The 24,812-nt window shown below is 39.6% G+C and overlaps 1 protein-coding gene and 1 long non-coding RNA gene across 16 annotated transcripts; one reads left to right on the forward strand and one right to left on the reverse strand.

Annotated features, from left to right (window-relative positions):
- Nucleotides 1-94: 94 nt before the first annotated feature.
- Nucleotides 95-17,018, forward strand: UCHL5 (ubiquitin C-terminal hydrolase L5). 3 transcript variants are annotated; one of them, XM_038144081.1, is made up of 11 exons: nucleotides 160-385; nucleotides 1,726-1,789; nucleotides 3,863-3,968; nucleotides 11,212-11,337; nucleotides 11,422-11,483; nucleotides 11,561-11,691; nucleotides 13,029-13,092; nucleotides 14,165-14,267; nucleotides 14,689-14,802; nucleotides 15,001-15,099; nucleotides 16,414-17,018. In XM_038144081.1, the coding sequence occupies exons 1-11, from the start codon at nucleotides 304-306 to the stop codon at nucleotides 16,456-16,458; spliced, it is 996 nt and encodes a 331-aa protein (XP_038000009.1). In that variant the 5' UTR covers nucleotides 160-303; the 3' UTR covers nucleotides 16,459-17,018. The 3 variants fall into 3 exon arrangements, with proteins under 3 accessions (XP_038000011.1, XP_038000009.1, XP_038000012.1); XM_038144083.1 differs by lacking the exon at nucleotides 14,689-14,802 and having other exon boundaries at nucleotides 95-385; XM_038144084.1 differs by lacking the exons at nucleotides 160-385; nucleotides 1,726-1,789 and adding an exon at nucleotides 7,256-7,339.
- Nucleotides 3,979-24,747, reverse strand: LOC119703776. Of its 13 annotated transcripts, none has more exons than XR_005257762.1 (6): nucleotides 24,586-24,747; nucleotides 24,177-24,306; nucleotides 21,892-21,970; nucleotides 19,855-19,987; nucleotides 17,556-17,677; nucleotides 15,106-16,409 (listed from the first exon to the last, which is right to left on the reverse strand). It is a non-coding gene; the product is annotated as an uncharacterized LOC119703776 (long non-coding RNA). The 13 variants fall into 13 exon arrangements; XR_005257761.1 differs by lacking the exon at nucleotides 15,106-16,409 and adding an exon at nucleotides 23,739-23,834 and having other exon boundaries at nucleotides 17,165-17,677; XR_005257766.1 differs by lacking the exon at nucleotides 17,556-17,677.
- Nucleotides 24,748-24,812: the final 65 nt, after the last annotated feature.

Consider the following 24,812-nt stretch of genomic DNA (forward strand, 5'->3'; position numbering starts at 1 on the left):
CGCGCCCCCCGCGCGGTGCCCGGATGGAGCCACGGTCGGGGTCGGCCCCGCTCCCCGCCGCGCCGCCCGGGGGCCCCGCAGCTGCCGTGCCCTCCCCAGGCGCCCCGGAGCGCATCCCCGAGGCGCGGCGCGGCCCTCCCGCGGCCGGGGCGGTGCCGGCGGCGCCCGCGGCTGCCCCGGATCCAGTCCCGCGCGCCGCTTCCTGCGGCCGCCCCGCCTCTCCATGGCGCTGCCCGGCGCGGGTCCTGCCGGGAAGGGAGCGGCGCGGCTCGGCCTCGCAGCCTGAGCGGCGGCAGAGCCGCCATGTCCGGGGGCAGCAGCGCCGGCGAGTGGTGCCTCATGGAGAGCGACCCGGGCGTCTTCACCGAGCTCATCAAGGGCTTCGGTGAGGGTCGAGCGGGGCCGGGCAGGGGCGGGGGCTCCGCGGGGCCGTTCCCGCGCCGCCGGGTGCGAGCCCGCCGTCCCTGCCGGGCGAGGAGGCGGTGCGGGGGCTCGCTTGCTGCAGGGCCGGGAAGGGGCTGGGAGGCGCTGCCGGTGGCCAGCGTGGCTTCCGTGATGTCCGCGGCGCTGGCCCGGCCCGGCCCGGCCCGGCCGCCTGCGGGCACCGCGGAGTCCGGCCCCAGCGCGGCCTGTGCGGCCCGGCCCGGCACCTGTTGCTGTGCTGCGGGACGGCTCGGCAGGGACGAGCCGCGGAGAGTCACAGCGCTCTTTAGGTTGGAAAAGGCTTCTCAGATCGTCGAGGCCAACCTGTGACCCAACACCGCTTGGTCAGCCAGACCGTGGCACTGAGTGCCGTGTCCAGTCTTTCCTTAAACGCCTCCAGAGCAGTGACTCCATCACTTCCCTGGGCAACCATTCCAATGTCTGATCAGCCCTTTGGAAAAATTCCTCCGAATGTGCAATCTCAGCTTGCCTGGGAAGGTGTTCGGGTTACAGAGCCCCAGGAGTGAGGACGTTCAGGGAAAGGACTGTGCCTAGGCTGAGCTGTGGGGCTTGGCAGTGGCTGGGTAGCCTGCAAGCGGCTGCCTGGCCTTCTAGAATGTTAAATTTTGTGTTGAATTGCATTAGAAATATTTGGTGAAACTGTGAATGTATGGTTATTACAGCAGCCAGGTTATTCTCAGCCAAAGAACCAAAATGATTTTACTCCACGTGTAACTGATTCATACTATGTTGTGTCTTTTTCTCAGAAACTAAGTCTAGACATGCTTCTTTTATGTTTTTATTTAGCTAATGAATGAAACATCCACGTAATAAAAATTTTAACCTTTTGGGCTGCATGTTATGCAAATGTTTTGCTTGAGTGCACAGCATTTCTGGTCTACTACCATATGTCTTGTCTGGAGACAGATGTTTAAAGCTCTGCTTCAGGCTTGCTGATAATGCCTTTATAAACAGCGTTGTTTTCAGTTAAGCAAAGGCCATGAAGTGATCAGAGATATTTAAGCTCCTCTGCTGCTTCTTTAAATGCAACTCTGTTGTAAAGACACTGTCACCATACGTAGGTTCAGAAATTCCTGAAATAATTTCTCTCTGCCTGCCTTGTTTGGGTTTTTTAATCAAAGTCTGTTAAAGCCCACAGATATATTTACAACTAGTATATCCAGGCTATGGAAAAGTCTTACATAATGTCTTTGTGTTTTCTTTCATAAGTCTGTCTTTACTGGCTACATCCCTTTTCGAATGAGTTAGTTGAAGAAACCTGTATTTTTTTCCTTATTTCAGGCTGTAGAGGGGCACAAGTTGAAGAAATATGGAGTTTGGAGCCAGAGAACTTTGAAAAATTGAAGTAAGGCACATGTTTTTTATTCACATTTGTCTGAAGTCCCTGAAAGAATGTGTACTAAATTCAGGTGTGTCTTTGGTGGATCTTTTGGTTGGGGCATTTTATGTTTGTGTTTTTTCCTTCAGTTTCTCCTGAAGTTCGGTAGGACTTTGATTTAATGGAATAGCTGGCACTTAAATTGCTTTTCATTAATGCTTTGGTACTTAATCTATCTTAATCAGGTTTTGAAAGAAATCCTGATAGTAGCTAGAATGTGGAAGTAGATTTCTAATGATTTTTCCATTAGCTTGCCTTACAGCTCTTAACAAATGCTTGGGCAAATTTCTGTTCCTTGCTTTATCTCCCTCCCTCCTCACATCCCATGATGTTGTCTCTGTTGCCTTAAATTATTTTCTGGTACTTACATACCTTTGTAACCCATTTTTCCTGCAGAGCTCCTTCCATATGGATGTGAAGGCATATAGGATTTTTATAACTCATAATGACTGGTGCCATGTGGAACAATGTTGCCCTTGTTAAGCAACATTAATTCTTTTAACGTTTTGTCCATGATATCCACGTGTAAACATGCTGTTATCCATGTTTACATACAGGATTTCAAGAGGAAAATATAATTTAACCTGGACCATTCTCTTGTAGCTTGTGCAAATATCCCATACTTGTAGGATTAGTCTTTCAAAAGATGCAGGAATTGGTACAGAGGATGTACTTGTAGAATTTTTGACTGAAGATGTTTGACCAGCAACACCTGAATGGCAGAAATGTTGCCTACGAATGGGTTTATTTGCTGTCTGCACCATCAGAGCATTTACCTGTTGGTTCATTAAGTGACAGCTTTGCATATCCTGCGAGGTGTGTATCTTTCTAGTCCTGAAGGATGGCCAGCTTCCATGCTCCCTTCTCATTTACACCTGCACTGGGAGTGAAGGAATATAGAAGCATCTTTGTTTTCTAAACAGCATGTCTGTGGGCGCACAGTTGGTGGCATTTGGGAGTGGGGCTGGGCCCAGCCTCATCCCCAGTGGGTGCAGCTGTGCAGGGCAGGTGAGCAGCACTGACAGCAATGAGCCATGGAGTGCCCAGGGGCACTGAGCAACCACCAAAGGGAGCAGAGGGCACACAGCTGCAGTGCATGGACACGAGGGATAAAAGGTTGGGCTGAAGAACAAGAAGGGTGGCTGCTTGCAGCCTTCTGAAGAGGTGTGGTGTTACTATGTATGGGTTGAAGCTTTCTGAAATTGTGTGATGATGCTCTGTGTATTGAAGCCATCTCAGCTGTGTGGTGTGCTGTGACACAGGTCCACTGAGAGAATTTGAAAAAATGCATCTCAGATTTCTGGTCAGAGCTTAGGAAAAGTTTCTTGTGCAGTACAAGCGTATGTTTGTCTTTTGTAGAGAAACCATTTGTGGCCTCTTTTTGGTGATGACCTTAGATTTAAGTTGATGAATCAGTTTTTGTCTTACTGTAACTGAAGATTTTTTTTAAGACCTATTTTCTTTACTGATAAATTTTTGTGTTCTGGAAATACTAAATGCAGTGCAATGTGTAGTAAAAGATGGTTACTATTCAAGACACACAGTCTGAAAGGCAAGACATGTTTGTACGAGAAGAGAAAACTGGGTTTCTCTTCCTTGTTGGTGAGATAACTCAAAGCATAAAGTTTTGGGAGAGCTCTTCTTTGGGCATTTCATCTGTGTCTAGAAGGATTACCAAACCTTTAGTTCCTGCTCTCCTATTGACTGACAAATGCTTTGATAGCTGTTTATCACTAACGAATTCAAACGAGAGTTCTACAACTATAAAAGTTGCAGTAACCAGGAAAACTGGTCCTGACTTTTAAAAATTAGTGGCTAATTGCTAATTCAGATTGAGATTGTTTAGCACTTACAGAAAGAAGTGTGAATTGCCTTCTGCCTAATTAAAAGAGCACATCTGAGAATTTCAGTGTGAGTTCCTGGTATTTAGAAAGAATTAACAGAATTACCATACCAGCATACAGCTAAACTACAGTACAGATAATTTTAATATTTTTCATCAGTATTGGTGACCTTTTTACTATAAATTTTGTTTTTCAGGCCAGTACATGGGCTGATTTTTCTCTTCAAGTGGCAGCCTGGAGAGGAGCCAGCGGGTTCTGTTGTCCAGGATTCCAGACTGGATACAATATTTTTTGCTAAGCAGGTATGAGAAATTCAGTAATTGTTTTAGCTATATAATGAAACATAGCTTTTAATAAAAAAAGCTGGTTTTTTTTTGTTAATATGTACACAGAAATCAGTGTTTTGCAAGCTAAAATAGTTTCAACAAATTCTGAGAGTAGGAGCTGTGTATTGACAAAGCAATTCAGTTTGATCTGTCAAGTCAGACAAGAGTTGCAGCTATGGATGAGTAAAGCTCTTTTTGTTTGTCAGCTCTCACCCATAAAGTAACTCAGTCTTCTGTGCAGTAGAAGTGACTTGGTAAATCTTCTCAGCAGGATGAGCAAATTACTTCTTTTGAAACCACTTTCAACAAATTGTTGGAAGAAATTTATTTTGGTCCTGTTTTTATTTCTTACTTTCCTCAAATGCTCTGAAGCTGGGGCAGTGTATGTAGGATAACACTTTCCTTCAAGGGTTTGCAGACCGTTTTGGCATGCAAGTTTTAAGTATTCAAATCAGAAAGGTGAGTTTAAATTAGAAATCACTGGAAAATTGGTTTAGCTGATGTAGTCCATTGTGTTTTATTAAATACAGAGTAGTACTGAAATTTTGTCTTAGAGTTAACTGACTGCTGTGTGCATTTTTTGCAAGAAAGAAAAGCAAGAGAAAGTGACCAGAATGAAAGTTGGAGTATTTAATAGGGGTATTTATTACAGAACATTGACATCAAAGGGCAAATTATTAGGATTTCTGTGAAGACTGTTACATGGTCTAGTTGTTGGGGTGTTTAGGGTGGGGGGTTTGGGAGGCTTTTCTTTTGGTTGGGCTTTTTCTTGTTTTATTTCCCACCACAAATGCAAATTTTGAATGTAAATTTCAGGATATGAAAAAAATCTCTTCACACTTCTAGGTAAAAGTATAGAAATATGGAAAACAATGTGAATAGGCATCCTGGCCACCTGCACTTCTGTTTCATTCCTTTCATAATCGTGTTGTTGTGGATCAGCTTTTTCAATGCTGCTTCTCTTCATTCTTCCCCTGCTGTAGCTCTTGCGTCCTGCCAAGCACTGCCCACTGTTTTTATGATGCAGTGATCAGCAGCAGTTTGCTGATGGTCTTTATAGTTTGGTAGCTCTCATAGACACTGGCTTAGGTTGTGGTTCCCACCTAACCAAACATACTGTTAGCAGCTGTGGGCTGTAGCTAAACAACAGCCATGAGGCAAAGAACTCAGAGAAAAACCTTGATATAACTTTCAAAAGGTTAGTGCCATGGTGGGAGGAAATTACTCTGATTGGAATCTAGAGAGGGATTTTTTGGAGGATGTTGGATTTTTTATTTTAAAGTGAAGGTGAATTTTCCCTCACTCAAGGGATTTAATCTTGTTTCTTTTGAGTAACTGAGGTTGTCCTAGAATTGCTGTTCTTGTGAATGCTGTAAAGTTTGAAAGCATTTGTCTGCTTGCTCCACTTCTTTTGCTTTTTCCACCTCCTTCCTTTTTTCAAACGTGACACTGTTTAAAGGCAATAGCTAAGAGGAGCTTTGTTGAGCTTTAAGATGAGATTGCAGAATGTACATCACAAAATTTGGATAATGTTAGATTTGATAACAAGCCCCACAAAATTCAAGGCTTACAGTGAATAGCCTTATTTTATAGTTTTCTTTGAAACACTCATAATTTAATGTGTTCTTAAGCTGAAACCTCCTTTTTAATTGTCCCTTTACCCGCTGCCTTTAAAGAGAGTGTGCTGGAGTGACTCTTAATTTTAGCATGGAAAGCAATTTCTAGAAATGTTGACTCTTACAATAGCACTGCCTGGTTATGCCACTTGATGGCGTGAAATAGATGTTTCAAAAGTCATTTGCAAAAAGTTTAGAATTTATTATCTTTTTGGTTTTTTACTGTTATCTCTCAGTCAAGTGCAGTGGCTTTGCAAAATTACAACGTTCCTTGAAGACATATATATGCTAGTGTTTCATATCAGTTCAGTTTTGCCTGGACTGAGCTATTGTGGCTGAACTACTAGAAATAGGTACAGAGAAATTATGATTAGAAGTCAACAAAAAGAAACTGCTTTGGCTATTTTAGAGGAATCTGTTTAAGACCAGTTTAGCTCTGGTTACTTTCACACTGAAGAAAGTTAGCCTGGGTTAGAGATCCAACTTGACAAGCAGTGTTTTGAGGACTTAGTGTTTTCTTGAGCAAGTGTCTGATCTTATGATTTGCTGCTGATGAGAGCAGGGTGCAGTGAACCTCTGTGAGCCAGTGAAGCTCATCCCCCAGCAGTTTCCTGTGCATAGTACCTGGGCTGGTCTCTGCTGTACTATGAGATGTGTCTGTTCAGCAAGTCTGTATAGAACAAAACTGGTAACAGGTGAGAGAACAGGGGGTTCTTTATGGTAGTGCTGAAGTTAGTGCACTTCACAAAACCACAGTCTGCATCCTTCTGAGTCACCCAGGAGTACAAAGCAAGATGAGCATTAGTACTGAATGATGAGAATTAGAATTGTGAAAGAGCAAGTCTCCAGCCATCGTGCAACTGGGTTCATGTGTATTTTTTATTTCCTCTGTATGTTTTAAGCCAAATTTTATGCTTGCTTTGAGGGTCTTTCCAGAAGATCTTTTTCTTCATTACAAAAGGGATGATATGAAATTACACTATGTTCATTTGTAGGCAGGAATCCCAGAACAAATAGATTGGTTAGGGCAATTTTTATCACATTTAAGGTTATTGATCTGTTGATCTGTATCTTCAAAACTGCCATGACACTGGAGCCTGAAAAATCTCAACAAGTCTTTGCCTCTCTTTCTTTTCTCATGCATTTTCTTCTTTTAAATGTTCCTATCTAAAGACATTTGGTACAGTCGATTTTCCTGCAGACATGTTTTCAAGTGCCTTCCTGAATCCTGTGTGAGCAAGACAAGGTTACTGTTAATACATAACAAGAGTTGAGTGGAGGAGATAAATTTGTTTCTGTTCAACTTTATTATGTGTTCATTCTTAACAATTGTTTCATTGTGGGGGACTTTAGAGGTAAAGGGCTACAGCTCTCAAACTGTCCAGTAAAACTTCTTTAAAATCGCACTAGGAAACACAGTTTTGGTAAGAAGCTTGTGCATGCTTACATTTTCCTCATTTCCACTTCCATAGTGATGTTGTAGTTGAATTCCAAATGGAAACTAGATCTTGTTTGAGGTTATAGCACGACTGTGTTGGGGGGTTGAATTTTGAAGTCTGTCTTGTATGCATGCATATTAAAGGGGTGTTTTTGAATGGTCACTTTTATGTGCTCTCATGTTAAATTTGGCCTCCCTGTTATGCCTAGGTATGGTTTGGTCCTCTAGTTGAGGCCAGAGAACTCTGGATGATCTTACATACCCTTTGAGCTAGGATACATAGGCACCATGAGGTGAGTTAAGGATACAGTTTCAGCCTTAACTCAGAATTTCCTGATTTCTGTGTTGCTTCAGCGGGCCCTTGCTGTTGTTTTCACACACAATGGATACATGATTACAGCTGTTCCATGTACTCAGCTCCCTGCCACGCTCTTTGGAGGAGCTGCATTCTCTGCTGAGCACTGCAGAAGTGTCTCTGGACAAAAAAGAATGCCATTTGCAGATCTGAAACTACTTCTTTTGAGTTTCATAAATTCTCCAGCTTTTAGTATGGAACTGCTGATATCCCGCCTTTCCAAGGTGCCATGTGTTTATTTTATTTTGCATTGTCATGGCAGAACGTTAACATCATTAACTGGGAATACCTTCAGAAGGAGTGTCTTATAAATGACACTGCTCATAACAAACCATTGATCTCTGGTTATGTTTATGGCACTAATGGAAGCATATGTATAAGCATATGTTTTTGGGGTTTTTTTTACATTTCCAGTACTTAATTGATTTCAAACTGAAATGACCTTTTCAGATTTGGTAACATTAAGATAGACCAGATATCTATGTTAAAGCTAAGTTTGGGATAACAGATAAATTACAAGAAGTACAACTTCAAGACATGAAACAAATCAGAAAGAGATTTTCAGTAACTGAATATAGCTGTAGAAAGATTATGTCTTTACTCCAACCAAATTTAAATGGAAAAAATTGTATTGGGTTTCTAAACAAGAATAAATTGTGGAACTTTGTGCTAATGCTGAATTTTTCATGTTGAGTTCTGTAAAACCAACTGATCCGTAATGTTGCAATGTTTAGATGGTGAATTCCTGGGATTTGCTGGTCATACTACCAATTGCAGCACTGGCTTGTCCACAGTTTTTTTGAAAAGAAAAATACATAATCTATCAGGTAGAAGATGTGAGTCAAGAATTTGAAGTGCTTCTGCCCAAAGTTGATGCAGAAGGTCAGATCTGATCCCTAGAGAAAGGTGCATGCTTAGGAAGTAATGCATCTTACTTAGAGAGTAGCCTGATCAAGTGGTTCCTCCGTTTAAGCTGAGCTTCACTTCGGGATAGGTCAGTCTTCTCTCTGATACATTTCTGTGTATGTATGTTCAAGTTTTCTTTCAAGTATTGTAAAATACTCCTTGAACTTTTGCCTACAAAATCATTTAACTATGAGTGTCTGCTTTAAGTTGGAGTCTTGCGTATTGATCAATCAAATAACTCACCAAGACTTCCTGGACAGAAATATCCAGGCAAATGTTGGTATTTCTGGACAAATGCAGAAAATCCTCTTAATCCTCAAGTCCAAATAAAAATCTTTTGGGAACAAGGTGCATTTATTATCATGTTACTTAAATGCAAAGAATGTGTTCTACAAATGCTGAGGCACCCTAAGTAAGAGACACACTGGAAATGAAAGGTGGGTATCCTGAAGGATGCTCTAGGTTGTGTGTGCAGCAGTGCTGGACTGGCTGTGTGCACAGATGGCACTGTGTCTGTGTGACAAATCCCACACTTGCCTGCATCTGGTCCTGCAATCACATGACTCTGCACTCCTCACCCTGCCTGTGAGCCACCACTTGCCCGAGATTCCCTTGTTCCATCTTGGTGTTCTCCTGTGTCATCCAGGAACAGACTGGATTTTTATGCACATCACCTGCATTTCCTTCTATTCCTCTGCTACAGGACTGTTGTTGCTGCCTTTTCCTTAACTCCTGCCTCTCACTTGACTGAAGTTCTAGAATGTATTTCTATAATGTGTTTCTATTTCAACAGCTGGAGGCTGTTGCCCTCAGATCCACATCTTTTGCACAGTGTTTCAGACTTTGTTTAGCTTGGTCTCTATATACTTCATCAGACTTGTTTCATAATATAATTGGAATACAAATATGCTTGAAGGCCAGTATTTGATGAGCCCATTAAATCTTTGCAGAGTCTAATTTTCCCTCCAATTTTATTTTCTGTTTCAAGCTTTTGTATCCTGCTATTCAGCAGTTTCAGTGTTGTTCTTGCCTCTAGGCACAAAATCTCAGTAAATTTCCTTTCCTTGTTTTGAAGCCATTTTTGAGTTGTCTGTAAAGAGAGCAACTGGTTGTTCCATCTTGATTTTTCAGCAAAATTAGTTGCCATTTAGTCCTGTCCCTCCTATAATGCCCTGTATTAATTATCATTTACAAATACAATTTGCTGTAGTGACCCTGCCTCGATGGTAGCAGCACTGTTCTAACAGTGCATCAGCACAGGGGTCTGTGCCTTCTCTTGCTTCTCTATCAGCTCAGTTACACTGCATCAGCTTCACCCACTCTGATCCACTTGAGATTTCCCTGCTTTCATCCTAGCACTACTTTACCACTGTCTCTGCTAACATTCTTTAGTTCTGTCTCAGAGAGTCTTTACTTCTTTTTCCTGAGTCACAGTGTAATTCAAAGTATGCCATTCTGCTGGTCTGGGGGTTTGAATTTTTCTGCTGCTGGTTCATTATTTTGCTGCCCTCGATGGATTTTCCTTGTATGTCCTTTATTTTGCACCTGTGTACTCTAGCCCTTAGCTGGTGTACCTGCACTTGGTTTAATTTCAGTTTTGGCTGCTGTAATCTGTTCTGTATGTGTAGTTGACTCCCTTGCTTACTGTTTAAGTCAACTAGATTGTATTTTTCTTAAATTAAGAAGTATTTTCTTATTTATCATCTGCATATATACATAATCTGAACTGAGAGCACCCTGAAGTATAGAAAATAAATTTATGATGTGGCTTTTAGTATTAACATAGTAGGTTTTCCTTTGTTAGGACTAGCTTTAATTGTAAAACAGGTTGCTTGGGTTTTCTCTTTTTTTTTTCCTTTTTTCTTGTTGGAAGTGGTTTCACATTCACAGCCCTGAACTAATTTTCATATTTTTATACAAAAGTCACATCCTCCCTGGAAGTTTTAAGTAGCATTTTCGATTGCAAAATAGAGTAATGTATCATTAGTCTTTGAAACTTTCCTAACCTATAGCTCTCTGAGAAGAAACTGCTAATATAAAGTCCTGTATTACAGCCTCATACCATTTGATTACAATGCATTTAGTTAAATCTCAGATTATATTTAATAATCTTTGCAGCTTCTTTCTTTAAATACCATGTTTTAGTTTGGTTATTAGTAAACAAGATTCAAGACATGGCTTTAATACAAAGGGGGTTATTTATATTTTCTAAAAGTGGAATATTTAACACTGAAATGTAACAGTGTCAAACCAGTAACTTTAACTTGAAAAGGATAGTTATATTGGACAAGTACATTATTCAGCTAACCATCATTTAAACAGTATCTGCATCTTGGAATGCTTTTATTAGTTTTTCCCTAGAAAACTTGAAAACTTTTTGTTCAATAAAACCTATTAATAACAATTTCAAGTTCCATAATGTGTTTTATTGCTTCAAATTAAATTTTTCGACCTCTTACTCCTAGTAGGAGATCTCATTATTTGAAGGACTTTTTTTGGGAGAATTGAATTTTTTTTAAGGTCATAGATAGCACAATTTGGGCAGCTTGCTTTGAATATTACTGTGTGTTTTTCCACAGGGATCCAAGGATTTTTGCCTTTCTTCTATGCCTTTCAATAATCGCTTTAGAAGAGATGGTGAGGCAGTGGAATGACAGTTTCTGAGGACAGTTGTGAAATTCAAGTTTTATCAGTGAATTGTATATGATAGCCATGCAGAGCTGATTTAATCATAGCAAGGGCTTTTCTGTAGCTACCCAGGCAGCAAATCCAGTCTGTGTTAGGCCGCAGCTCTAATGTGAATCAGCACAGAAAGTGTGTGTGTGTGTGTGTAACAAAAGCAAACACAGTTTGGAGTGAACTTTTATCACCAGTGCTGACCGAATTCTCCATGTTTTTTTCTAGGTCATAAATAATGCCTGTGCAACTCAAGCCATAGTAAGTGTGCTGTTAAACTGTGCTCATCAAGACATTCACCTAGGAGAGACCTTGTCAGAATTTAAAGAATTTTCCCAAAGCTTTGATGCTGCAGTGAGTGACTACTGTTTTCTGCATTTTGAGTGTCACAGTGTTAAAGTTGTGGTGGTTTACAGATGTTTTGTTACTTCATTTCAGATGAAAGGTTTGGCACTGAGCAACTCGGAAGTGATTCGGCAAGTTCACAACAGTTTTGCCAGGTAACCTATGTTTTAAATCTGGCCAAAATTTGAGCAAATCCTTTTTAATCTCAGGGGTTTTAAAATTTTCTTTGCAGACAACAGATGTTTGAGTTTGATGCAAAGTCTTCAGCAAAGGAAGAAGATGCCTTTCACTTTGTAAGCTATGTTCCTGTTAATGGGAGGCTATATGAGCTAGATGGCTTAAGGGAAGGACCAATTGATTTAGGTAACATTTTACATTTTTGCTGAACATCCTTTATTTTAACAATGGCTTTTTGCAGTAAATTGGTCGTATGTTATAGGCTCAAAGCAAATTATTTATTAAAATAAAGAATATCTTTAAAGTTTTTTGAATGTGCCATAGGCTTGTACTTCCTTGCAGTCATTTGTATTGTTTTAGTTTTGTTGGTCGGAAAATACAATTTTCTCCCTGCTTCCTCCATGTCTCTGATGCTCTCTTTTCATTAAGTAATCAAATGATCAGGTTCTGCAATCCCTTCCAAAACCTTGATAGTTTTGTTTGCAAGAGAAGTTGCAATAAAGGGAGAATGTATTCAGCTGACTCCAGACACTTTTTTTCCTTTATGTGGCTTGTGTTTACACACTGCCCTCTTTCTTCTTAGATAGCAAGTGTTTCCCTAATGGTTTAAAAGAAAATAGCTTTGTTCTCTGTAAGACAGGCTTCTGTTTTGTAATCTTTCTTGAGATAAGTGTGCCCTGTTGAATCTTGAAAAGCTCTGCACTGCCTATCATGTGTCTGTACTTTAGAGTCCGATACATTGTCAGCAACACGTTCCACCCTCCATTCCCAGAGTGTCTTCCCAGATTTGTTGACAATTTTATTTATGTTTAGGGTGAGCAACTGCTTGCTGCTTAATCTTGTCTTTAGTCTGTCCAGGGATACTGTTCAGTCTTCAGACCTAACAGTAACATCTGTGTGGTCACAAGATCCTGAGTCTCTAAATTTGCTTTAAGGTCTTGAAATTGCAAAAGAGGCATTTTCAGCTTAGGAAATCACCTGTGGGTATATCCTGTCATGTATCTTGAAATCAAGTTCTCTATCATAGATCCTTTTATGGTTTTTCATTCTGCCTGACTTTTTAACATTATATTGCATCCACACAGACAAAATCAAGAGTTAATATTAAACAGCTGCACCTGTCCATAGTGTTTTCCTTTGCTGTCTTCTTCAATTTTGTCATACCAACTAATTTCTCTTGTGTCATAAAAATATTACATAACATACTTTCCCCCACCCCATTATTTCTTGTTATCAGCAAAACAAATGTTAGGTGGTTATGCCCTTAAAATTTAGCTTTGTTCCATTGCTTTGGTCACTGCATTATCTAACTATTGTTATTAAAAAAATATCTTTCACCTCCTGAAAAACCACCTAAGTAATTTCAGACTGCAGTAGCTAAGGAAAAACTTGTTATATACTCTGAAGTTGCTGCATAAGCCTGAATTATGAGTCGACTTTGAAATAAATTTTGCCATGATACTGAATTTTTTCCTTTGTTAAATTTTGCAAAGAAGCTGAATTTTTTCCTGTGTTTTCCCCAGGTGCATGCCATCAGGATGACTGGATAAGCGCAGTGCGGCCTGTCATAGAGAAGCGCATACAAAAGTAAATGGTCGTGATGCCTTTAAAATATAGCACCTTACCTATGCTTGAAAATCCCATTGTCTTAACTTCCTTCAGTTAAAGGATTTCTGCCAAATTTCTAAGCCATGGCACTTATGCATCATTTCTTTATGCATGTCACTGTGTGACTTGAGAACCTGTTGCCCGACATGAGGCAAATGTGATGATAGCTAAATCTCAAATACACTGTGCTGCTGCATAATTAATCCAAGTAGGTGTCTGTGTAGTGAAGAGAGATCCTACGAGTGCTCTGGAAACGAAGATTGTTATCTGTTACACAGCTGTGGATCTTTGTGAGTGAAAGCTAAGAGTGTCATGACCATGAATAACATTTGCCTATGCACTTAAAATTATTAGATAGTTATTCTGTCCATACAGCTGGTATTTAGACATCTGGAGTTTTTCTTAGGAATGGCTTGTCTTAGAAATTTAAGCTAGAAAAACATACTTTGTGGAACTTTGCTATTTCTTAACTCTGTTTCCAAACTGCAGTCCCAAATTTGTTAGAAGTAAAGTTGATTTTACATCATTTTTAGAAAACGGTTCTAAGTTTTTGCTTGAAGACTTTTTTTTTTTTTTTTGATAAGCAAAACAGGGCTACCAAGTTGTTTCTGGAGAATTTAACCTCCAAGAGGCCTGCTAGTCTTAATTGTTAATGTACTTTTCACACTGTGTGGAGAAGTCTCCAATATTTTCTAACATGTAATAGTAATGAGAAAGTAAAAACTATTGTGTGAAGCATCTTCTGTACGTGCTGTTGTTGTGCTTTCTTTTCTTTTTTGGACAGTTTCAGTATTTGTTTTGTGACCACAGACAGGAATAGTAAATTTTGGGCAGAGAGGGTAATTAGGAATTACATACTGGATAGAGTTAATTTGTGGTCTGATTTTATTTTGTGACAAGATTGGATCTGTAGCACAACTTAATTTAACAGACCCATTTAAAATTGTGTTTCCATGAAATGAAATCAAGGAGGGGGCTTTTGAGTTGTCATGTTAGTACCTAACTGACAGTGGGTTGTCTTTGTTGTTTTGTTTTTCTGTTCCTTATTTAGATACAGTGAAGGTGAGATAAGGTTTAACCTGATGGCTATTGTGTCTGACAGGAAGATGATATACGAGCAGAGGATTGCAGAGCTACAGCAGCAACTGGCAGAGGTAGGCCATGGAACTTAAATTGCTAAAGTAGTTCCCTGATAGTTCTGTGTGTTGGCTTTACTATTCACTTCCCTTCCTTGCTTCCAATGGAGCAGCAGCAAAAAAAGCAGGGAGTGATTGCTAGAGATCTGCCCAGCACAGTGTGGATGCACTTAGTGCTGCAGCTCTGGGCTGAGCACTCAGCATGGTGTTGACCATGTCATTTTGACTTTCTGCCTTGACTCATTTGCTGGTGCTGGAAATGGCTTTTTCCCAGTACCTGCTTGTAACTAACTGCAGAAATTCCTGGTATATACCTATAATGGTAAACAAAACTGAAGCCTACTTGATAGAAATACCCTTGAGACAAAACTTGCTTTTTTAAAAAGTAAAATTTAAAAATGGAGTAACATCATCCATTTAAATTTTTGTTTTGTGGAAGGAGGAGCCTATGGATACAGATCAAAGTAGTAATATGTTAAGTTCTATACAATCAGAAGTTGCAAAATACCAGATGTTAATTGAAGAAGAGAACCAAAAATTAAAAAGATATAAGGTATGTAGTCTTTGCTTTTCTGATGAAATTATTGGAACAGTTGTAAGATAAAGTCAGCTTTTATGTGTATGCATATATATATATATATATATATATATATATATGGGAGCTTGGCAATTAATGTGAAGGAACTGGATGGGGACTAGAAGATAGTTCAGCTATATAATAATTCTGTTAATGCTTTTAATTTATTTTTAGATTGAAAATATTAGAAGAAAACATAACTACCTGCCTTTCATCATGGAATTGTTAAAGACTCTAGCAGAGCACCAGCAGTTAATACCATTAGTAGAAAAAGTGAGTATTTCCTAGCTGGTAGTATATTACTATAATTCTTCATACCTTCTCTTTTAAATAAACGAGCCCATGTGATTTATTTTTCCAAGTTCTTTGGCCAGGGACAGCTCCCCACACTCCTGTGGAAGCCATGGCACAGTGCTGGGAATTCGGTCCCTCCCTTTTCCCTGCTCCTGTGCTCATTTACTGGCTTGGGTTTCCCCTTTCTAAGGTATCTGGCCATTAACATTGATTTATTGCTAAGGTTTATATTAAAACTTTATTAAATAAAGCGTGTCTGCCACTTTGGCAAGGTTGTTAAACTGGTCAAGTACTTGAATCGTACTCAGCTGTGCTGGTGTACACTTGAGTGCCCGAGGCAGGATCCCTGATTTTATACTCACTGAGAAAGGATCTCTGAATTAGTATAATGAAAAAAGAGCTGTGTGTTATTTAATGAGTACATTCTTTAGCTGAATTTATTCAGGAAGGTACATTTGCAGGCTTGTAGTTTTTAAGAGAGTAACTTGTGGAGTTTTAATCCAGTTTCTTTTTAACAGAAGTCATTGATAACACCCGTCAAGCTGCTTTCACAAGTAAATTACCAGTGAATTGGTAGTAACAGATCTTTATTCTAAATCACTGAATTAGATGCTGTTCTGTTCAGTAAGTGGTAACAAGCAGCAGCTTGATTCAGAATTAACTAATGTTTTGACAGAAAGTTGTTGGCCAGTATTGCTTCTAAGTTGTCCCCTCTTCTTGCCCAATCTGTTTCTTAAGTAAATTCATAAGGAAGAAAGTGCCAGTTCCTTACCATTTTGAACTGTTTATGATTGATATGAGAATCTGTCTGCAAATATTTTGACTGGATCTTTTGTGGGGGCTTTTTCCACTTCTTTGAAAGATCTAAACCACTAAGATCTTGGTTGGTTTCAGAGTTCAGTTTTGATCATCTATATGTCTGAATGTGGTGTTTTCTTGTGACATAAAATGTTTCCATTAGGAAAAGTTTTTTCTGTTAAATGAAATTGGTATGGAGGTATGAAAAATGAAAGTTTAAATTATGATTTTAAAGTAGTGCTTTTCCCCTAGAGAAGTTACCTAATCTCAGTTTCTTTTGCATAATTTATTTAAAACTGTATTTGTTCTTAAAAGGCTTTATACACTAACCTAGTAAAATAGTAGTAGAATGCTTCTGAACGGTCCAAATTTACATTTAAATTTTTCTTTTTCCAGCATATTTTTAATACTTAGAAATGTAATGGGCAGTCATTGAAAGCTCCAGAATGATTTTCATCTTGTCAAAGCTTGACATCATCTCCCCTTCTTTCCTAGGCAAAAGAAAAACAGAATGCCAAGAAAGCTCAGGAGGCCAAATGAAGATGACTTTGCAAAACACATACAGTTACTTGCTTCTGATACTATTTTCATGACAACAAATAAAGCTTTTCATAAACTTCAATTTTTGTCCAGTGCACGTTTGCCAGTTGTAATGGTTTGTCTTGTACTGTTTGCATGGGTCTGACTCTTCCTTCCCTGCATCTTGTGCATGTAGTACTGCTGAGCAATGTTTAGGTTCTCCTGGTCACATTCAGTATTTAACAGTCTGTCTGAAAGCTTGGGAAGTGGACCCAGAAATGTGCAAGGAAAATGTCCCCATTTTGTCCCATTTGAACATGATAATCATACAAATGCCAGAGGTTTAAGTATAAGCATGAGCTTTCTTTGCTCATCCCTACTAACAGTTACAATCCTTTCCAGTTATTTGGTGGCATAGCCTGTGTCTTTGTTTTTATGAAGTATGTGTCTGATTTTTTTACAAAATGGAAAAGTATGAATTTAGCTGTAGAAACATTTGCAAAGACCAATGTATAATCTCAAAAGAACTGCATTGCTTTAGTAGAAAAGATAATAAATATTCCCATTTTTATTTTGGCAAACTTTTTTCTGTGGTATTTTATTATGGGATAAGATGATTAGGATACAGAGGTCATCAGCCTTGTGACTTGAGTATATGCATTCTAAATTTGAGGTAGAAAGAAGGCACGTTATTGTTTTGGGGATAAGGTATTGTTTTGGATATAAGGTATTCCTCTTTTGGAGTATGTTCAATTTAAGTCTTTAAAGCACTGCTTTTTTTTTTTTTTTTTGACTTTGAGAAGTAATATAAGGAAAAACGTGTATGAAAGATGATTGTTGATGACAATATTGCTGTGGAAGACGCTTGAGCTGTGTCCCATGGACCAAAGGAAATACCTGGGGAATGGAGTTCACTGGGTGTCCTGCAGGCAGCATGTTCATGCTGCAGCAATGAACACATTGTTTTGGTATGGATAGTAACAGGCCACTGCAACACTGCACACTGTTTGAATTATTCACTGTCAGTGTACATGTGTTTGTTTAGTAACTTCCAGTTTCTTCCTAAAAGACTCAGATAAGAAACAGAAAGAAAAGAAAGATATGAAACATTCTGTTACCTGTGGTGCTTCATATATATTGCATATATATTTATATAAACAGGATAAAATTTTGGCTGAAGAAATAAAACGTAGACTGTGCTCTTCACTGCTGGAAGGATCTCCCTGAGTCATTGTTGTGGCTGGAAAGGTAAGCTCGGTTTTAGAAAAACCTGAGATCCATATCTGTGTTTTGTATAAAATTGATCAGGTTAATGAGAACATAAACTCTTGTGAGAATTTCTTACTTCAGTAATTCACTGCAGCATTATAGTCCAAGGACACAGAAAGACTTACAGAGGAAGAGACATTTCTGCTTTTAAAATTAAATTTGAAACTCTATTTCAACCTGTTGAAAACATTTGTCTGTCTTTTTAAGTGGTAGCCTGATGACTCCTGCTGCACCCTGTCATCCTTGAAGAATTTTGGAATTTGATATTAGATGTCAACTTAAATTTGTACTGAAGTCATTTCATTCTCCTTTTACTGGTGTGCTTGGGCACAAAAGGAAAAGCAATTTTGCTGAAGCAGACGATTATTTTTGCAATTATCAACAAATTTTTAGTAGCAATTGTTTCAGAAATTAGGAAACTTATATTGCAAGCAATCTTTCTGGATTTGTAAACATACAAAAAGAATGGATGTAAAGATCAAATTTTAACAAAATTTTTTACTCTAATGAGCAAGTGAAAAATGCTTAGTTTTTTAAAAAGACTGTTTAATGCAGAAGTAGAACATTTCGAAGCTAGTGTTTTCTGTTGTATTATGAATCTTTTCCTGATCAAACATGTGGCAAATTTTTTACTTTTTTTGCCAGATTTGTAGAACCATTTTTTCATAATGTATATCTTCACTTTAAAGGCAGTTATTTGTATATTAGGACAGCGTCATATGAATGCAGAGCTGGACAGGAAGTTGATCCTGGCTAGGCTGGGATACAGTTCATTTTCTCCTTAGCCGCTGGTGCAGTGCTGTGTTTTGGATGGAGCATGAGAAAAATGTTGGTAACACGCTGATGTTTTCAGTGGTTGCTAAGCCTCCCACAGGGTCACAGTCTCCTCAGGCATCCCCCTACTCTGGCACGGGGCTCCTCCATGGCCTGCAGGTGGAATGCTGCATCCCTGTGGACCTCCAAGGGCTGCAGGGGCACAGCTGCCTCACCATGGTCTTCTCCACAGGCTGCACAGTAATGTCAGTTCGAGCTCCTGGAACGCCTCCTGCCTCTGCTTATTCACTGCCCCTTGAATCTGCTGTTCCTCTCCCATATTCTCACCTTGCTTTTCTCTGGCCACGATTACAGCTGCCCATCTTTCTGTTCTTTATTCCTAAATCTGCTATCACAGAGGCATTACCACCATTTCTAATTGGCCCAGCCTTGGCCAGCATCATTCCATCTTCGGAGCCACCAGGGATTGGTTTTGCCAGACATGGAGGAAGCTTCTGGCAGCTTCCCACAGAAGCCACCCCTATAGTCCCCCCCATGCTACCAAAAACCAGGCAATGCAAACCCAGCACAGCTGGGTTCAGCCTCTGCCTCCAAAACTTTGTGAGTTTTAGCAGCTACACCTGAGAGATCAGTGAATGACCGTGTTTGCCCTCAACTGCTTTTCAGTGTTTTGACTCATCAATGTAGGGTAGAAACAGTTTTATCTTGTCTATTAATTATGCAAATAAGTGCATACATGCCTATATGCTTCCTGTGGAAGGAAGTCCAAGGAGAAGGTGGAGTTTGTGTATGAAAATACAGGACACTCCTTTTCTTTCCTTTTTTCTTTTCCCAGAGCTGTTAATGGAAACCATGATAAGAAAAACAGCTGCCTGGGAGAGTCTCTAATAAACTGCCACAACCTTGATATCGAATTGCTGAAGTCCAAGTACATTCAAGTTGCAAAGACTAAGGTCTTCACAAGGAAGGTGAGTTATTTTATGTTCATATTTTTCATGCAGGTAACACACGTCTGCCTAGCAAAGCCCCAGAAACATTGGGGAAAAACAGACTGGAGATACCATGGCCTTATGTACAAGAGCAAGAAGTTTCCCCAACAGAACAGAAAGTGTGCTTCTCAAAATAGCTGGCATTTGTTAACAGGCTAAGACTTGTGCGTTCCATGTGCCTCAATGAGCATATAAAAAGAATCGATTCATCTCTGAGAAATTGATGACACTTGCTAAAAATAAGTGAGTTTAATATCTCAAAAATGTATACACAACGTAAGCTCTATCTGTGCTCACAGGATGTTCTGATCTTTTCACTGATTTTTCTTTAGCAATTTTATCGGTAGCTTATGTAGAAAAATAACATCAAAAATAGCTAACTCACCGAACCACAAATACTATCTCTTTCTGTCTGGTAATAAGAGGCAATTCCAGTATTACTAACTTTCACTCAACTTATGCATTTCCTTCTGTGATTTTCCTTTTTCTTCTTTTGTAAATGCTGCTTCTTTCACCTGCTAGACTCAAAAAAGAGTAGGGAACATTCATTATGACATGTCAGATTATAAAAGCCTTCAAGAAAGCTTGAAAAAATCTTTTATAAACAATAAAAAGATAGCAACTTCTTTTTACAAAATCTCTCATCTTCTTAGGCAAGTTCAAAAAAATAATAGTTGAAATATCAATTTTAAACAAAATCCTTAAGTGTCAGGATTAATGATGTAATTCTTGATGAAAATTTACCAAAACCAGAAGAACATACACAACAGGAACAAACTGTACTGTACATTTACAATACAGAAATTTCAATGTTTCCTGCTGAAACTGAACTGCTAGAATGATGTCTAACAGCTTTTTTACCAGTACAGAAATGAGAGGAAACTGAGAATACTGAAAAGAAATTTAAAATTGGAGGAGGAATTATTAAATTCTTATTTAAAAGCTGGGGGCTTGCATGTGTGCCTGACAAAGAAGACGTGATATGTAGAATCTGGTAAAAGACTAACAGAAATTACCATACAGCTATGATCTCCAAAAAATAATCTCAGCCTACGTAAACAAATTGTGATGGGTTTTCACTGGAAATAATATTTTTAACTGTTTTTCCAGCATATGCTGCAGCTACATATATAAAAATAAGTATATTACATATATATTTGTGTATTATAAAATTGATTTTTGTTTACATATCTCTTTTTGAAAAGCCACTACTGAGGAGTTAAAAACATGTCCCTCTGCAACTTCCTGAACAACATACTTTTAAAATAAAATCTCAGATCTGAATAAGCAAGAGTTCCTTGAGATCCACACTAATGTAAGGGCACCTAAGCCTGCTTTATCCAATTATTCAGAGGTTAAGATTAGCTAAGGTTGGCCCTTGATGTTCCTGTGGGAATTGACAGTCCGGTCTTGTATCAGGTCTTGTATCAGGTGTTCTCAAACCAAACCAGTACCAAAAACCTGGAGCCTTTATAGATAACACAAAGCAAGGATAATTCCAGGAAATTACCAGTACATTTTCTTTTACTGCAGAAATGTGATGTGATTACAGAGATGTAAGACAGTCCTACCTTTTACATGTGGTAAGAGTGCTTTCTCTGGGAAATTTGGTTGGTAAAATTATTCAGGTGGCACTTTAGTCATAATGTAATTACAGTAACTTGCATGAGAGTGGAGGATGCACAAGGTCTAGTGGTTGGAACAGGAGGCCAGACCATTCCTCACTTGCCACTCCTTGCTATGTGAACACGCCAAGTTGCTTAACCTTTACAATTTAGCTTAAAATTGTTTATTATCCCAACATATATGTTACCTTCCTAGGCTCATTAAGAAGCTGCCGTAAAATGTGATGCAGCAATGCTATGAAGGAAAAGAACAAATTTCAACCTAAGTACCACTGGAGCAAGGAAAGGAAATAAGGGGTCCTACTTCTGCTTTTCTGTTGAGACAGAATAGAAAAGGAAATACAGCTGGGAAGTCAAGTGCAAGATCAAGAGTGGCAGCACATGGCACTTGGCAGAGGCTCCTGCCCCTGCCCGAGGAGCCTCGGAAGCCAAGGAGATGGTTACTTCAGCAGAGGGCACTGGAGTGACAAGGATGTGGTGTGGTACTGGCTCTGCCTTGCCCTGCCTCATGGAACTACAGACTTGCTCTGCTGCAATTTCTTCTGCTTTCTGTCGCTTCAAAATTTTTATTCCAAAAAGAGAGGAGATGTGCTGAATGACACTGGAAGGTCTGGGATTGGAGCAAAGCAGGCAATGACATGTAAGCAAAAAAGGCAATGAGGAGGAGAATCTGGGGCACATACTCCTGAATCAGCATTCTGCCTCCCACACCAGCAGTGGGACAAGGAGGATGATGAGATGGGATGGTTAAGGAAGTGAAACCTCTAATGAGAAATCATCAAAACAAAGTTTCTTACCTTCCTTATAATTTCTTCTTTTTCCACAGCAGCTGCAGTCAGGGGGTATATTTACATAGACCTCTGCATTCCAAGTGGGCTGGAAACACAAACATTAATACTTTTATTGATATTCTACAAATTTATTATGAACAGCATCAAATAACTGCAAAAAATTTTTTTAAACAAATCTGATGTTTGGTGGGTTATATAGTACTATTCATTTGTGCAAACAGTGAATTTGCTAATGCTTGGGAGAGAAGCTTTCAAGGAGGAACACTCATTTTACACAGATGGACTCCACGTTCCTTTAGATCCTCCAGGCTTCTTTTAGACATGGGAAACAGAAGCCTTGGTGTTATGGTGGAGATACTGAGCATGCCCACAGCGTAAGGCTGTATTTTGCTAACAGTGTTTTATTATTTAAAATAAGCATATAAAACTAGCTCCACTAGTTGCACCTGTATCCCATGGGCTTGGATGACATTCAGCGTGCTCTTTAATGAACATTGGATTTTTTTTCAATGATTATGTTGGGTGGATACAGTCTTCTGCTTTTGTCCGTGGAATTTTATAAAAGTGCAGGAATTTAGGTTTTGTTAATGTGATGGTCAATTTTTTAACATGATGGTCAACCATAGACAAGTGCTAAGGATTTTCTTTTTTATCTGTGGTTTAGAATTTTCACTGTGTGAAATAACAAGGACATGCTTGCAGCCACCTGGAGAATATTTCATTCTTCCATTCTGATATCACAGGTTTCAAAATGAGAATTTTTCCTTTATCAGCTTTACAAGTCACATTGCTAACTAAAATAGCAAACTGAAACACTGCCAAGACATTTAAAAAATACACATTTCTTTTTTTAAAGACAGCTACCCTGAGCAGTTTTAGAGCAGTTTTATATGGAAGGAGTAATATAAAAATTGAATGGTGAGATGATGCCATTTGACAGTTACACTGGTATTTTAGGTATTTTTCTCAGTCATAGAGGCTAAAATGGGGAGTCATTTTTAATGTATAATTTGAAGAACATTACTAGTGTGGCCACAAATGTCAGATCTTAAAACCATGCCTACACATTATCCCCTTTTGGATGGGAAAAAAAGAGAGAAAGGAATTGAAAATCGAGACTATATGCGGTAGAATAAAACCTAATTCCTGTGGGTTTTTAAGAACATAAAAGAAAGAACAATGTAAACAAGTGGAGATGAATTAGAGATGATTCAATGATAAGCTGAAATGATATTTGAAAACAGTAATCCTAAAGACAAATAACACTTTGTGTTTCAAATGCTAAAAGCAGTGTATCACGCAGGAAGAAATGCTGCGTAACTGGGGAAGGCAGACACTAAAAATAATCTAAGTAATCTAGTCGGATCAGATCCCAGCAAGAGAACAAGCTCATCTACAAATTTCTGAACTTTCAGAAAACATAATAAACATTAGAAAAACCTGACTCTGATTCAAGTCTAAAGTGGGGTTTGAGAATTAAAGTGCTCATCTGTGCAGTGTTACATAATAAGAACAATAGGTGATTTCATATCCCAGTTCTCTTAAATTTCAACCATGTATTACTGTGGTAACCTATGCTGTGCTACTGCACATTGTTGTTAGCATGTTCCTACTGGTAATGCAATTACATGTTGAGGGAAAACATAAACTACATGAGAAATGAAGACTTTCCACAACACAGGAACCAAAAGACAAAGTGGTAGAAGGCCCCAGACTGGAATATTAAAACCCAGACTGAAGAGAACATCACAACACTGTTCAGTCACTTGCTAGAAACTAGGAAGTAACAGGATTCAGGCCCTGACCATTTCTAGCTTCTGTGACATTAAACCAAGGTTGCAAAGAACACCTACCATTTTAGCTATTCCTAATGCCATCTTCTGCTTCTAATCAGGACACTGACAACTCCAACAAGGTTCACATTTATATTGTAACATTTAAAGAGGAGTCTGCAAAAGATGGTAATTGTTGATTGAGAAGTTTCTGTGGTACTGAATATCAGACTGGTTGGAAGCACCTTAAAGCTCATCTTGTTCCAAGCCCTGCCACAGGCAGGGACAACTTCCACCAGACCAGGTTGCTCCAAGCCCTGTCCAGTCTGGCCTTGGACACTTCCAATTTACACTTATTTTCTAGCTCATAGTAAAGTTCTTGCTAAGTCAAGATGCTTTGTAAATATCCTAATCTTTTTTGTAAGATCTCATTGCCTGTGACTGTGATTGGAAAACTCTGTTTTCAGAAATGAATAGGAACTGATACAGGATAGCTTGGAGGGTCCCCAAACATCTTACCTGTGGTGTAAGTTAAAGCTAAGGATGATTTGTGTCCTGCAGCACACAAAGCTACGGGGGACCCTCCAGGGCCGAGTCCATCTCTACGCCTTCACTTGGGACTGGCGGGTAAAACTCTGAAAGCTTTGCCCTGCACGGCCACGTAAGAGGGAATTTAATCTGTGTTATTTTTCCCTGAAGTAAGAAAAGTAACCGGCTTGAAGCAATAAGGTGTGATGGCATGAGGCAACCGCAGGTTCCGCCAACAGAGGTTCTTGAGGGAGAGAAAATGGCGGGCAGGGGCCCTCAGCAAGCTCCCAAAACACAGAGCGCTCACCACCAGCCACTCCGTGTGTGAAAACCTCGACCTCCACCCCCGAGCCCGCAAACTATGACAAGGGGAGGTGAGACGGGAGGAAAAAGACTCCACCTGAAACGAGGAAGGCATCTGCCATTGGAGCCCGTCCCTGACGGAGCGCGAGGTACCCTGCCCGAGACGGGAGGTACTTCCCCCTCCCTGCCCTCACGGGCTCCAGGCCGTGACTCGGGTCTTTCCCCCCGTCCCGTCCCGTCGCGTCCCGGTTGCGGGGGAAGGCGGGCGCAGGAAGGGGCGGGTGGTGCGGAGAGAGAGGGAGGGAGGGAGGGAGGTGGGCGGTG

Source organism: Motacilla alba, chromosome 8, assembly GCF_015832195.1.
Source record: "Motacilla alba alba isolate MOTALB_02 chromosome 8, Motacilla_alba_V1.0_pri, whole genome shotgun sequence".
In the NCBI taxonomy this organism is placed as follows: Eukaryota; Metazoa; Chordata; class Aves; order Passeriformes; family Motacillidae; genus Motacilla; species Motacilla alba.

Bases quoted from the DNA above. Each gene is read 5' to 3' on its own strand.
- UCHL5 (XM_038144081.1), top strand. From the start codon at position 304: ATGTCCGGGGGCAGCAGCGCCGGCGAGTGGTGCCTCATGGAGAGCGAC. The intron at 14,268-14,688 runs GTAGGCCATGGA...GTTTTGTGGAAG, and splicing joins TACAGCAGCAACTGGCAGAG to GAGGAGCCTATGGATACAGA. The intron at 15,100-16,413 runs GTGAGTATTTCC...CTTCTTTCCTAG, and splicing joins TAATACCATTAGTAGAAAAA to GCAAAAGAAAAACAGAATGC.